Here is a 16,234-nt window from a genome sequence, read left to right as displayed (position 1 = left end):
CGACATGGGCTTTAGGTCGACAATCAATATGTCAACATTCAAAATTGTCAACATGGTTAAATTGTCAACATTTATCATGCTGACTCCCAAATGTGAGAATATGGTGTTCTGCTGATTTTAGCCTAACATATAAGCAGAAAAATATGTTGACATTCGTTAAATGTCGGCATTATAAATATGTTGATGTTTTAACCTTTTTGAATATCAAAATATTGGTTGTTGACCTAAAGTCCAAGTCAACATTCTGAGTGTCCACATTCTGACTGGATACCATGCCCTTAGCAAGTGGTTGCTTCTTATGCCATTTTCAGCCTCATTTTTCTACCTCTAATCTCACCTGCCGAGGGGGTCCAATGTTGCCAATGGGATTGGTACGGGATGCCGGCGCTCAGGATCCCGGCAGTCAGAATCTAGACGCCCTGACAGGGTTAGGATACTAACACTTGTCGGTAGGTATCCTAACCCTTCCCCCTCCCTACCTTAACCCTCCCCGGTGCCTGAACCGAACCTTCCCCCTAGTGACTAAACCTATCCTCCCCCTCCCCGCACTCTCCCCCTTAGTGCCTAATCCTAACCCTCCCCCTAGTGCCTAACCCCAACGCTAACCCTCCTCCTAGCCCTGCTATTTACCTTCGGGATTCCGGTGGTCGTGATGCCAGCGCTGGGATTCTGACAGGTGTCTGGATTCCGGCGCCGGAATCCCCGCAGTCGGAATATTGACTGCATCCCGTTGCCAATATCTATAATTTATACAAGTTATTGAGTTAGGTTGTTTTGTATTGTTACACCACTGAATGGAAAGAACAGGGAGGCAGCTAGGCTTTGCATGTAGGCCAGGTAAACTGAGGCAACGTCATGGGAGTGTCACTAAAGTTGCATCTTATTTAGACTTTTTCTATTTTAAGATGCATATCTGCACCAGGTGGAGGGAAGCTGCGAGTACACACTAATAATGATGACTGTTAGAGCATAAGAGTTACAATAGTGAACTCACCCGAGACTCTTGCTCCATGTACAACTTAGCCACAACCCCAAACAACACTACATCTACTTTAGTCGGTTCTGTATTGTCAGGGAGTAGAAAATATTCAAAGTGGAAATACTGCTGTGCTTTCGGAGCCTCGATCATCTTGTTGTGGGGCTTATGGCCAGTTTGTCCATTGTGAGCAGGTTTGGGTTCATCATCTTCTACATATAAAAAAAAGAAGAGGTAAAGAATATTTTACTGAAAATGACTTCTCCCATATTAATATTTCTGTGATACAAAAATAATATACAGTAGGTAAACTCAATTAAAACTATATGTTTAATGCAAAAAAATCAACAACCAAAATACTCAATCTGCAATGTCCAAAAAGTGGGTTTGGGGTAAAAGTGATGTCCACCCTGCCCACTATTTAACTTAATGCTGGGTACACACTGGGACGATTTGGCCAAATTGAAATTACATATCAAACCTGACGATATCGCATACGGCCCCATTCATGCTAATGAAGGACGGAACGAGTGACCGTTCCGTCGTTCATTACAGCGTTCTGATGTGTACCCGCGGTACAATATGTCGGCCCAACATAACGTCATGGTACACATCGTCCAGTGTGTACCCACCTAACTCTGACTGGCAGAATGGATGAAGCTCCTGTACTGGAGCCCTGCCTTTATTGTAAAACAGACAGCACAATTTAGAATTCTGTATATATCATTAGATACAGTATATGAAGTGGGTATGACCACCAGAAGGTGGCAGCACAGTACTGGCCGGGTGCTGAATCCATCCAGTCAGGAGCCACCATCATATGACATATTCTGGTCATCTTTGTAATTCCATGTACTGCCCAGGGAAAAGACAACCAAAATTCTACTCGTTGGGAGAGTTTGAGTTAAAAATATGCAAATGCTATATATATGTTTGAAGATCTATTACTACTTAATAAAATAAAGAGTACTAAGAGCAGGTTAATGTAATTCTATTTATGCTTTTACTAAATAGGTCATCATCATTACTTCAGTATGTGTTTTTCACCAAGGACTTTATAAACTCTAGGTGGAGTTGTTTAATTTCCTTGCCTTTGAATTAGGGGTGAGCGGGTTCGGTTTTACTCGGATTTACTCGGATGTTTAAACGGCATTTTATTGGCTATCGCCTATCATGTGTTTTGGGTAGCCAATATAATAAATCCGAATTTGCGGTAAAGTGGCGATAAGAACCGAGTAAATCCGAGTAAAACCGAGCCTGCACATCCCTACTTTGAATATACAATAACAAAAAACTGCTCTGTGGATACAGCTGTTCCCAAAGCATAGAGCAGGGCAGAGCTGTGTCATTTCCAAGGACAAAGGAAATATACTTCCCTGTAAATAATGTAGTAGCTTTGGTGAAATACACAATAAAGGAGGCAATGTAAATAGTAAATTTGCTGGACGGCTTATGCAAACCACTACAATAAAACCTGCGACAGGATAGTATCACATGGGAGCCTTCACACAGCAGAAAGACAGCTTGGGAATAACTCTTCTAGATTACCATACAAGCATTTAAATGTTGTTCGAAAAGTTCTACATAGGATCTAAATAGCTGCTAAATCACTCTTGTGATAACCAATGCCTACAGGGTCCAAAATGCTACTTGCAACTTTTTAAACAGCTGTCAGAGCAGGAATTCTACATTGTGACTTTATAGGCAAAACCGATTCATTTCAATAGAATTGCAACTTTAAAAAAGAAAAAAGTTTCGAACTTGATTCAACGTTAGGAGCAAATATAAAAAGGAGCAAGAGGCCCATTTATCAAAGTGTATTTGAAGCACTAAGTATACTGTGTATCCCCGTATGTATAAAGGAGGAACCACAGTAGGTATCTCCAATACCTGCTGTGATCCCTCCATTGTCGCTGGCAGCCGCCTCCCCCGTAAGTGTCTATGGGGGAAGCGATGCTGCCAAATTTACCAATATCCGGAATGCGATGCATTCCAGATATTGGCCCCCCGCATCTAACGACATCTGAAGGTGGCGTTAGCGGCTGTAGACTATGGGCTACACCGCACACTATTCGCCGGCGGAGGGATCCGCCGGAACCCTCCCCGGCTATGGCGGATGTGCATGTTCAGTCCACGGGTCTGCGCATGCGCACCACCCCCTGCAGTGGCCGGAAGCTCACTGGAGACATCGCAGGATGGGCTCCTTTCGGAGCCCGTGTCCCTGCATGTCCCGGATGACACATCTGGCCGATAGGATTGCTTTTTGCAATGCCATCAGGGGTGTTACTAGTATGTCCTAATTGCATTGCAAAAGCGATCCTTTATAAATGGGCCCCTAAATGAGTACACAAGAAGCAATTTACTCCTGGAACAAACCATGCTGCAATGCAAGGGAACATACTGGCTGCTTCTGTATGTAGCAAACACATTCTGGAAAGCTTTGTATTTACATTGTAATGTATAATTAATATAGGACACAGCCCTTCCCAACTCTCCTGGGAACATGGCTTTACCAAGGAGCATATTGTTCCTTTTTTATTTGCTCCTAACTCTGAATCAGTCCCTGTGTGTAAAAGAGATGAAGTAAGAAAATTGTAGAATCCCTATTAAATAAATTGGTAAAGCAAATGTTTCACACTGAGGAATAAAATTAATTTAATTGCACATGTTTTTTTTTTCCATATCAGAAGGTTTGCCAATGGGTGTTTTTATTTTTGTATCTTGTTTTGCATTCACAAACAGTGTTTTGTTTTTAGCAGTCTGATTAAGTGCATGAGTTGATCCCATTTTATATACAGTAGCCCGGAGTAACATAACGGCCTAGGGACCTGATTCAGACCCGCTCGTTAAGGCGCGATCGCTCGCTTTGAGTGATTTTCCCCCGTCTGTGCATGCGTATAATTCGCAGTGCGTGTGGGCAAGCCAGTCTTTGCGATCTGTTTTTGGTTGTTCGTAAGCCACTGTCAGGTCGCTACTTTGAGTGACAGAATGTGCCGTTTGTGGGTGGTAACAGGGGACGGTGCTTGTATATGGGGGAGTGGTGTTGCGAACGCAGGCGTGTCAGGCCGCCAAACTGCAGCGTGCATAATTAGCAAAGTAGCGTCATTGGTCACGTCACCTGCATGTGTTTTAGCCTGCACTGATCGCTGTGCTTGCAACGGGTTAAGGCAACCTCAAGGGCTACGAGCAGCTCCGTTGGCTCTCAATGGTCCCGATTAATCCTACATTTTCCGGAGATGACATGTGTTGCGAGAGGCAAGGGGACTTCTATATACACTTGTGAGTGCACTTTTCCATAGCTCATTAAAATGTAGTGGGTGTCCTTACACGACGCACTGCGAGCACTTCATTTAAATTTCCAGCCCTTTTTGCCTGCGAGCAACCGCAACTTGCGAGCGGGTCTGAATCAGGTCCTAGATCCACATGTAAAATTACAGTGCATTTATATTTCTGCAATAATATTTCCAATTACATTGAAGACCCCCTTGAAATCAGTTAAGAATTTGAATACGTTTGTGAAAAGCACAAATTTTACTTTACTATGTCCTATATTCTGCCAGGTCCCTTACACCACTAGAATCTCCTCTGTATTTTCTGCACATTGCAGTCACTGGTATGAGGCCAACAGAATGTAGGAGGAAACAGCAAGCATGATATATATATGTACATCTGATTATTACTACTGTTTCAGAAACATGGTAATTCATTGTGACAAATGTGCTTGAAAGGCAAGCTGTTAAAATAAGAAAAAGAGAATGATAGCTACAGTATCACAGCAGGAATAATTTAGGCTGTTCAATGCTAAGATTTGGTGTGGGAAAAGACTGAGCAGTAATTTGTCAGGGAATTATGCGTTATTACATTACATCCGAAGGTGTGAGAGTAATGTAGGAGCAATAGGGACACTGAACAGCAAAGAGCATGAAATGTTAGGTTGTGATTCTATTATTTAAATATCGTTATATTAATACAAAAAGAGTAGTCGCCTCGTGTCTCAAAAAGCCCCCAGACAGCTGTTCCAGTGAATAAGTTACATTTAATGGACGGATATTTCGGAATCCCTTCAGTTTGGTAAATATAATATAAAGTTCCTGACAAAATTATATAATTCCTGATATAATTTCCTATTACTATAATTATTGGACTATTGTCATAATTTTAAGATATTTATAGTGTATGGGAAAGATGTTGTTAAACCTTTATACATGGGCATTTACTGTTAACAGAGGCATAGTGGAGAAGATTAAACATAAATATAGAATAAACCTGTATCGATTTATACGCTAGATTAAGAAACAATAGGTTTGTTACTTTTGAAAGGCCCTCTTACACTTGGCAGTGCTTATGTTTTATGTTTTCCTGAATCAATTAGTAAATTGTGTCTGCAAAAACAAAATAAAAAAAAACACATTTTATTTCAATTAGGCTCTATAAAAGTATACAAATATTTGCCCTGTATCAGACTTCATTTGAATGAAATGTGCAATAAACATTTTGAAACATGGAAAGGGGGTAAAAAAAGCAAACATTAGTTAGAAGCTGCTGGGGCTATAAAACAAACATATTTAAGTTTCCACTATTAGATCAGTGTTTTGCATGTTACGGAGGGTCAAATGTAGTACAGGGTCTCCCATATCCAAAATGCTTGGGACCAGAGATATTTTGGATAACGGAATATTCCGCAATTTGGAATATTTGCATAAAATAATGAAATATCTTGGGAATGGGACACAAATCTAATTACAGAATGCATTTATGTGTTATATACACCTTATAGACATAGCCTGAAGGTCATTTTATACTATATTTGTAATAATTTCTGCAACAAAAAAAGTTTGTTTAAATACATGAAATTCATTTGTTTCCTATACACCTTATACACACAGCCTGAAGGTTATTTTTTACAATATTTTTAATAATTTGTGATTTAAACAAAGTTTATGTACATTAAACCATCAGAAAGCAAAAGTTTCACTTTCTCAGTCATGCTAAAAATATTCCGTATTTCGGAATATTCCGTATTTCGGAATATTTGGATATGGGAGACTCAACCTGTAACCCTGAGGGTTGTGGAAAATGCTGCTTTAAATCTTGCGGCTAAAGCACCAAAACTTCTGCGCTTTCCACAACCTTCAGGCTAATACATTTGGATCCTAATCTATAAATGTAAACTCCATTTGTGTTCCTTTCCATCACCTGTACATCCTCAGACCTATACCCACAAATGTCACCGTAATATATATATTTTATCATCTAAGTGGCACTGATTATACTAGTTAGTGGTGTCCGTGATCCTTTTAAAACTTTGCACAAAAAAATAAATTATTTCAACACTGAATATGTCACGAGTACATTGAACGTAAGGGAGGTTGTTAAATGGTTGACATTACCACTGTCAACAGCCAAAATGTTGACAGCATTTTAAATGCTATTTACAGATTCTTAACCGTGTCGGCATTATAACTTTAAACATGTTGTTAAAGTTATAATGCCGAAATTAAAATTATAACGCCCAAGCAGTTAACATACAGTAAATAGCTTTTCTACCGGGTCAGCATTTTCCCGTCGTCAGTACGCTGTAGACATTTTTACTGTTGGCAGAATTAATGTCGACCATATGTATGTAACCTGGATCTAAAAAGATGCATATACACATTCCAGTCTTTAAACACAGCCACTACATAAAAGGCTTAGACCAGTGGTTCTCAAACTCGGTCCTCAGGACCCGACACAGTTCACTTTTTGCAGGTCACCCAGCAGGTGCACAGGTGTATTCATTACTCACTGACACATTTTAAAAGATCTACAGGTGCAGCTAATTATTTCACTAGTAATTATGTGAGGAGACCTGCAAAACATGCACTGTTTGGGGTCCTGAGGACCGAGTTTGAGAACCTGTGGCTTAGACTGAATTATACTATAGGAAATATATGAGGGTGGTTCAATAAATAAGGTAACAAGAGTTCTCATTTACGCATTGAGAGCTTGTTACCTTATTTATTGAACCAACTCGTACATATAAGTATAATCAATAGTATTTTTCCACATAGTCCCTATACTTGTCTAAGCATTTCTTCCAAAGGTACACCAAGGCATCTATCCCGGCATAGAAGAAATCAATGTCTTGTGCCTGACGCCAGGACATGGCAGCTTGCTGCATGGAAATCACAGTGTCAGATCAGGGCTTTAGGGAGGTTGGTCCAGTACTTCCCAATGGTAGGGCCGTAACAACTCACGCACGTGGCTGGCTAAGTGCTGCCTGGCGTTATCGTGCAGCAATACAATCTTGTTCACAGCAACCCAGTTCATTTTTAAGAAATTGCCCTCCGCAACTGGCTCAATATGTCACAATAGCGGACAACATTCACAGTATCTCCCTTGGTGAGGAAATCAACAAGAAGTACGCTCTTGTGGTCCCAAAACACGGTCGCCATGATGGAGTTGGTTTGAATTTCTTTGAAGGTGGAGGCGATGCGTGTTTCCATGTCATGGATGCATGCTTCATCTTCGGTGCCCCATGATGCACCCATGTTAATCGCCTGTAACAATACGCTGCAGGAACTGCACTCCCTCCTCATGGTAATACGTCAATTGCACGAGGGACTATCCCATCCTATTGGTTTTGTGAACTTCTGTAAGTTGTTTCGGTACCCAGCATGAACACTTTTTCCTGTACCCCAGTTGCTCATGAACTATGTTGTGCACAGTACTCACTGAGATATTTAGTTCGTCAGCAATATCACTATCTCGAATGCGTCTATTCTCCTGAATAAGACCTACAATGCAGCACAAATTTACATCTGTGGTGGCCGTGCTTGGCCGGCAGGATCGCTGTAATTCTTGAAGGTCTGTGCTGCCGTTATCAAAGACACTGCACCAAACCCAAACCTGTTTCCGTAAGATGACGTTATCACCGTACACCTTACCAAATTGGCAATGAATTTCAGCTGCTGATGTGCCCTTTAGATGAAGAAATTTGATCACACTACGCACCTCAATGTTTGACCATGATTCCACCAGCCCCGCCATCTTCCAACTGATGTTTGGATAGTATGACTGGTATGAGGCACATAAAAATCCTATCACAGGAAGACAGCAAGTGGATATATAACCTCCAAACCCTTGCGCCAACAGGACTAAATATAGACCTAGTATTGGCTAGCTTTTTAAAGGAATAATCTGTATACCGTCAAATGTGAACTGTTTAAGAGTTACATCATTTTTAATGGCCTTAAAACCAAGAATATATACAAACACACCACCCTGGGAATGCCCAACTACTTGAAAACTTGGAAGCTAAGCAGGGTTGGGCCTGGCTAGTATTGTAAGGGAGACCTACTAGAATACCAGGTACTATATATAGCTGGTGAATATGGCCCAGATGATCTCACCTGATAACAATCCAGAGAAGATCTCCGGATTTCTAATAACCACAATAAGGGAAAAAGAAGATTTGTAAAAGAAGATCATACTAATACTAGATTTTAAATACACTTCTCTACAAACTACGGAAGTCTATATACAAAAGAGTTAATATAGTCTAGTGGTCTCTAAGTGTGTCCGAAAACAATAATAAAAGCACCGGACCGCGGACAAATAGAAATAAAAGCACTGAGAGACTGACAGAGGAATAAGCCAATCAGAGCCACCGTAACACTATTTAAGGAGAAGGACTGAAAGCAACCAATGAAAACGTCCCTGACGAAATACGACCGGATTGGCCGGACGAAACGCGTTGGACCACACCCTCTACATACCCCCCTGGGAAAGTCTTGTCCGCTGGCCGGAGCTCAGCCAGCAGGTGAGTTAAAGATCATGACACCGGCTTTCAACACTGCTAGCAGGCGCAGAGACCGCCAGGCAGTCCAGCTACTTACACGTTCAGAGCCCTTTACTGAGTGGACGGCCAGAACGGAACATATCTCTTTTAAAAATACAAGATCCTGCAAGTGAAGCTAGGGAATTCCCCGGAACATCTAACAAAGTAAGGGGGCCGCCAGAAGATAAGGTAAAGAGCAATAGACATTTGTTCATTGTCCCTCACTAATTAGTGATTCATAGCTCACTGCACATGTTACAAAATGAGCAAAGGGAAGAAAAGACATTTTATTTAAACGTGCATCTGATTAACTCAGCCACGTGCTAAATATACTGGCTTGGACTCCACATACTTCATTTGTTTTTATGCTTATTTAATGTTGTTTTTATATATCTTAAATTGATCAATTTATATATTTATAATTTATTTATCTCGTTATCCGTTTTATTTATTTTTATTCAATATTTGTGACTTTTATGAATTATTATCAGACTAATTCATAACCATTTATTCTAAAAAATATATATACTGTATATTTCAGATATATGAAATTCCTTTTAATGCGCCCCACCTTTGGTATAAGGCGTAGTCTAATGGCCATGATGGGAAGCAGTGGTCTACATAGTCTGGCCTGGCAGGAAATTAGAATGAAATAGAGAAGATTACACACGCTTGTTGCCATACTTATATAACCATCCTAGTACTATCAAAGTTTTAGTTCTACAGAATTCCAATAAAATCTACTGGCCATGTATAACAGTCTGTGATTTGCGTCAACTGCAAAGAGAGAGTTTTAAAGCTGCAAAGTTTCTAAGCCAACCTTGTTTTGCCTTAAAAACAATTGCTGCTTTAAATTTTGCGGCTATATCGCTGAAATGTCGGCACTTGATGCAACTTGTAGATTACTATTGGGCCACAGACTATAAAGGAATTATCTAGAACTAAAATCTTGATAGTATATTTCTTGTAAAACTCAGTCTTAAGGGGCAGTGGGTCTGATTAGGAGGTGTACGCTATTCTGATGTTTTCGCAGTTGAGTGATAATCGGCGATCTGCACATGCGTCCACGTTGCATTGTGCATGTGTTAAGGTACATTTTCTCAGTCGCTCACAGCTACTTTTTACTTGCAGCGTGATTGACAAGCAGTAAGCATTTGTGAGAGATAACGGGGGGAGGCGTTAAGAACACAGGAGTGTTGAGTCAGCGATTCTGTACGTAAGAAAAATGTCTCCAGCATCTCATTTTGCGCAACCATAGGGTTACTCGGAAGACCATAATCGATGAACGTGTGGCCGATGCTGTGTCTTTGTACGCAGATGCTTGGATTTGCAAGGCCACAGGTGGGCGTCTCGATACATTCCTCTGCGACATTTGCACTGCAGGTGGGGAAGATTTAACATGTGCAGAGAGATTTAGGGGCATATTTATCACAATCTGCATATCAGATGGGGATGGGACGTGATAAATTTGCCAAAAATTGCAATGTGATATCAAATATCGCATGCAGGGACAGAACTTGCCAGAAAGCTCTGTCCCTGCAAATCTCTCCCACGCACGTTCACCACGGTGAAACTGTGGAAAGCCCTAATAACGCCATCTCCAGGTGGCATTATTATCGCAGGACCCCACTCTATAATTTTTTTTACAATTGTATTTTAGTATATTTGAGCAGATCACATTTTCCATTACAATTATGGGAAATGCAATCTGTTTAATAAAATTATGTGACTTTAAGGGGTTGGAGCTATTTTTTTTTACAAAAACTGCTCCAAAAGCCCTTTAATACATTTAAGTGATACTAAAATAACATGAAATGGGTTTGAAAACACCCATTTTCACATTATTTTAGTAAAAATAATATTGATAAATATGCCCGTTATAGTTGGAAGGAATGTGTCCTAGCTTAATTCTAAGTTTGTGGGGTCTATTTACTAAGCAGTGTTAGGAGAAGTGAAAACTGAAGAGTGATAAGGTGCCAGCCAATCAGCTCCTAACTGCCATCTCACAGGCTGTGTTTGAAAAATGACAGTTGGGAGCTGATTGGCTGACACCTTATCACTTTTCACTTCTCCTAACACTGCTTAATAAATAGACCCCGCAGTGTAAAAACAAAGTTGCCTAGTGCATGCAAAAGCAGCCGGCATCTTCCCTGCATGCACACAAAACTATATGTATTTGCGCCCCTTGCATTGCCACATGGTTTGTACCATGGAGCAAAGTGTTCCTTTTTTATTTGCTCCTAAAAATGAATCCGGCATTGTATGTGTAAGCTAGGGAATAAGCTCTTGGCAAATATGTCTGACTTGTGTGAGAGATGTTAGCCAATAAGCACACAGGTCTCCATGACAGCCAAACTTGTGTGAGAGAGGTTAGCCAATAAGCACGCAGGTCGCCATGGCAGCCGGACTTCTCAGCTATTTAACCATGACTTTGTGGCATCATATTACTCCTCTCTTTCTAGTCAAGTTGAATAATTGGGGCCCTTTGAGCTGTTATAATATTCAGGTAAAATTTACTGTGGTTCCTCATAAACAGGCCATGACCTTTATTGTAACCGAAAATAGATGTCAAAACTAGCCAGTTTGTTTTATACATATGTGACTAAGAACCAGCATTACCTTTTTTGGGTAGAGATGGGATGGCAAAAGCGATTGTGACTGTGCAAGTCACTGTGTGAGGCGCATCCTGCAAATCCTTTCTTGCAGAGTCCCCATCTGCCTCGTCAACGTCTTGTCTTAAACCCGGACAAGAGTTCTCGTCTTCATTCTGCACATCACCTGTATATGGAGAGGAGCCGCCAGTCCCATAGTCTGACAATTCATCATTTTTGGAAATAATTTTTTTTTGTGGGACAATGGAATCGGTGTCTACAGGAACTGTACTACCATAATCTTCAGTTTCTGCTAGAGTCATTTCACCAAAAATATAGCCCTGGAATGTTTTTCCTTCTGCAACCACAGTCGGTGTCTTCTACCTTGTAGGCACACCAAATATACCAAATCAAAAGAACACATCAAAAACACCATCCATTTCTTTACAGTTCTAAAAAAGAAGAAACATTTATCAGAGTAAATGAAATTCAAACTAAGCAATAAATGAGTAGAACGTTAGATGCATGCACAGGGTAGTTGAGCATTTCACTCAGCTAAAGCACAAAGTGAATTTTATGCATATTCATGAGAATGTTTCAGCTGCATTGGTTTCTGTTAGGCAATTTTAATATGCCCAGTGAAAGGAACACACAATATTTCTTTTTGCACTTAGTGCCTAATTCACAGATGAACGCAATGGCGATTACGTACGCAAAAGCAATTATTTGCCATTGCGCATAAGCCCACACTGCGAATGCACAGCAATCACATTGCAATGATGGATGCACAGAGGAATCCATTGCAAAGTGAGTGACAAGCTGTCAGCATTTGGGGTTGGGAACGGGGGAGTGGTCTGAAAAACGCAGGCGTCTGTCCGTTTAAACGCCGTTTCATGGCCGTGCACAAATTAGCCATTGCGATCTCGTATGCAGCATGAGAGCCCTGTGCATGTCAGGAGAGCTGCCCAGTCAACGGCTGGACAGATCTTCCGCAAGGGCAAGATGGCCGCTCGATGTGCATCAATGTTACCGATATTTACGCAAGTATGAGAAGTCATACGCATGTACGAAGGCAGCAGTGGACGTCTTTATGCTCGGGTGATCCTGGGAACAATTAGCATATTTTTCCAGCTGCGTTGCGTACAAAATCGCAGCTGCGATCGCATTAGCGTCCATCTCTAAATCAAGCCCTTAATATCCACTGTGTCTAGAGGGCCAGAACACACCAGAGAGCGGCTTACTTGTGTAATAATAAGCACATATGCTAAAATAAATCTTTAGTCTTCTCCTTAATACTTTTGTGCAAACACCTTCATTACACCATGTTGCAAGGACCAATTACCTAAAGATATGTCCAAAAAGGGGCATGGCCAAGGAAAAGGGGCGTGTCTTTAAGACGCGTCCCCTTTTCATCGCCCTTGGGGGAGTGCACGGCACTTACGGACATGCCGGTCTCCCCACAAGAGCTGCTATCAGTGTGAATGGATGCTGGGTGCATGCGCCCACTACACTGCAGTTTTCCCCACCCGCGGGACACTGCAACCTGTGGGTGGGGACGGCACCCGCAGCCTTTTTTAGCGGGGCGCTGCACCGGAGGGCAGTATGCTTTTTGCCTTTAGAAATAGGGCACGGCGCCCTGCTAAAACAGCCTAGCGGGAGTGCTAACTGCTGCAGAGCATTACATCTGTTGTGCTGCATTGTAAAATATATAATAGGTAAAAAAAATCTGAACATTAACATAGGTATCACGCATCTGCATTTGAACTGAAGTGACTATTTTATTGCTAATAAATTGACATAAATACTATCTCCAGATTGTAGACTGAGTAAGGACTATCTATACTAATTGTGAATCTATGCAGGTATTGCGGTTTGTTCAGACATCGTAATGAAGCAGAACATTGGGGTTTACAAATTATTTAAAAGCAAAAACTTTACCATTGCCATTTGTCTGCAGTGCAGCAAGTTAAGAAGCCTGTTGTATGCGACCATAGTAACAAACTGCAAGAATACTGTACACTAAACTTATAAAGCAGTATGTGTATTTCATTTACTGTATGTCCAGGTCTGTATGGCTAACCTGACCATAACCTGAAAATAGTTGTTGTAGCCTGAAAGCCATTTATGAAAAAGACTACCAAAATCATGGCTGCCAAACAGACAACTATTGGATCTCATATGACCGGTTGATATGGTTCTTCTAGCCATTAGAATGAGTAGGAATATAATGACAATTAATTAACATGACAAGCACTGTGGTTTCAATACTGTGCTCAGGGTCTGATTCAGAAATTAACACAATGGCGATTATGTATGTATGAAGATCAAGTGATTGTTTGCCATCGCGCTTTCGTATATGCCGTACTAAGCAAGCGCAGTGATAACATTGCGATTACGGACGCACAGAGGAATCCATCGCAAAATGAGTGAGAGGTTGTCAGAGTTTGGGGGTGGCAAAAGTGGATGGTCAGAATAACGCAGGCGTGTCTGACCGTTTAAACGCCATTACATGGGCATGATCTCCTATGCAGCATGAGACCCCACTGCACGTCAGGAGAGCTGCTAAGTCTGCGCCAGGTCAGACAGGTGCAAGATGGCCACTCGATGTGCATTGATGTTACCAATATTTACGCAGGTAAGCAACATCATACGCATGTAAGAAGGCAGCAGTGGGCATCCTTATGCTCGGGTGATCTTTGGAACCATTAGCATATTTTCGCAGCTGTGTTGCGTACCAAATCGCATTTGCGTCCATCTCTGAAACAGGCCCTCAGTTCTAGTATGCTGACTTGTGGACACTGGGCTACTGGACTTAGGGTTAGACATCCCCCCGGTGGAGAGTTAGGGTGGGGAAGGGGGCTAGTGTTAGGCACTCCTTGGGGAGGTTAGGTTGAGGCACCCCCCCCCCCCCCGGGAGACTTAGGTTTAGGCTGCGGGGAAGGGTGGGTTAGGTTTAGGCACTTACAGGGGGGGATAGGGTTAGGCACTAGGGGGGGAGGTTAGGGTTAGGCACCAAACAGACAACTGGCACCCCTGAAGAAGGGTTAGGGAGGGGAGGGTTAGCGATAGTTAGAATACTTGCCATCGGGATTTTCAGGGCTGCCGGTCTTCCGCTGTCGGGATTTGAACCGTCGGACATAGGTCCAGCAGTCATTCATACCGATCCCCTCTGCAGTTACTATAGCACTGCAGCTGTTGATTACATTGTGAATCAGACACACACTCTGCAAGGCCAATAATTATTTTTGGAAGAGTGGGGAGATTTCCAGGGAAGTACAAATCTGCAGATAGACGGAATGGAATTGCAGTCCAAGAATAAAATTAGAGAGTTGTTACAACTGGGCAACTGAAAAAATATGTTTTCAATGTCACCAATTGCAGACAAGAAATGATTTGCTTGATCTGCTGTACTTATACCTCAGGTAACAATTTAGTAGATGGCTTCATAAAATAATTGATGTTGAAATACTTCTAAAAATAATTTCATTAAACCTAGGTAAATGCACATACAAAAATGAACTCTTCTAAATAATATGGCTTATCTGACAATGGCACGCTAGTCAGATGTATGGCCTTTTACACTCAAGAAACTGGGCAGTAATGCATGCGTCATGTGGCATCCATATAAATGAAAGTACACTTATTCAATTTATTTTACTAATTTGGATGCATTAGAGGACTTAATTCAGAGTTGGACGCAATCTGCGTCGAAGCGCAAACAAAATACGCCCTTATAAAAACTAGCATTCTGATGCCTATGCAAACATGAGATGCGAGTATGCGACCAACTCTGCATAGGTAGAAAATGCGCTCCGGCACCAGTTCCATCCAGGAAGAAACAGCCACGTTTATGTCCAGCTCTGAATGAGGGCCTAGGAGTCTGTATTATGCTCACAAAAAGACTGCGCTATTATAATATTTTAAGAGGAAAAATGGAAATATCCTTGGAAAACTGGAACACGAGAGTGCTAGATGAGGCTAGCTGGTAATTGTTTAGGTAACTTTCTTCTGGTCATTTAAGTCCTATTCTCGGTAACCAAAAAACATCTGTTTTTAGTAGCCAGAAAATCATTTTACTGCATGAATTGCCCTATTGCCCTAAAGCAAAATCATTTTACTGCATGAATTGCCCTATTGCCCTAAAGCAAAATAATTTTACTGCATGAATTGCCCTATTGCCCTAAAGCAAAATCATTTTACTGCATGAATTGCCCTATTGCCCTAAAGCAAAATCATTTTACTGCATGAATTGCCCTATTGCCCTAAAGCAAAATCATTTTACTGCATGAATTGCCCTATTGCCCTAAAGCAAAATCATTTTACTGCATGAATTGCCCTATTTCCCTAAAGCAAAATCAAGCTTTCTGCATGAATTGCCCTATTCTCCCACAGTTTATATTCACAGATAGCTACAAACAATGCCAGGAAAAACTGCTGCAGAACCTCTTAGTGCAGATTTCACGTCTCTATATAATCAGTAATTATCTTATGTGTGATTTTATTGAATAAAAATCCACAACAATGTGGCAGCGGTCACTCTCACCTGCTGCTCTCCAACTTCGTTCTCAGTCAGCGCAAAGAAAGTTTTCTTTACTGACTACAGTAAGACAATATGACACATGCGCGACGAAAAATAGTCCGTGACACCTGGGCTTATAAACCACTCACTCTCCCCCAACTCCATAAAACTCGTCCGCAACTCCTTCTGTTTTACGAACCAGTACGCGTCCTGCGTTGGTGAGTATTCTGCAGTACTAAACACCGGACAACTTAGGCCGTGCATGCAGCGGAAGGATACGGTGCACACAGAGCTTGGCCTGTTACCATAGTGACGCTTATAACCTTAGC

The 16,234-nt window shown here is 41.4% G+C and overlaps 1 protein-coding gene across 1 annotated transcript in view; it reads right to left on the bottom strand.

The window, feature by feature from the left end:
- Positions 1-16,010, bottom strand: part of CFAP92 (cilia and flagella associated protein 92 (putative)) — a 137,061-nt gene extending 121,051 nt beyond the window's left edge. The window contains exons 1-3 of the mRNA XM_088482487.1: positions 15,930-16,010; positions 11,415-11,838; positions 995-1,188 (exon numbers count right to left, since the gene is read on the bottom strand). Coding sequence (XP_088338613.1) covers positions 995-1,188; positions 11,415-11,709 — 489 coding nt within the window. The 5' untranslated portion in view covers positions 11,710-11,838; positions 15,930-16,010. The remainder of the gene's footprint in view (positions 1-994; positions 1,189-11,414; positions 11,839-15,929) is intronic.
- Between the last annotated feature and the right edge of the window lie 224 nt (positions 16,011-16,234).

The sequence above is a fragment of the Taudactylus pleione genome, unplaced genomic scaffold, assembly GCF_031769625.1.
Source record: "Taudactylus pleione unplaced genomic scaffold, aTauple2 ptg000289l, whole genome shotgun sequence".
Taxonomy (NCBI): domain Eukaryota; kingdom Metazoa; phylum Chordata; class Amphibia; order Anura; family Myobatrachidae; genus Taudactylus; species Taudactylus pleione.
Note: the sequence above shows the minus strand (reverse complement) of the source record. Positions and strands in the feature narration are given on the sequence as shown.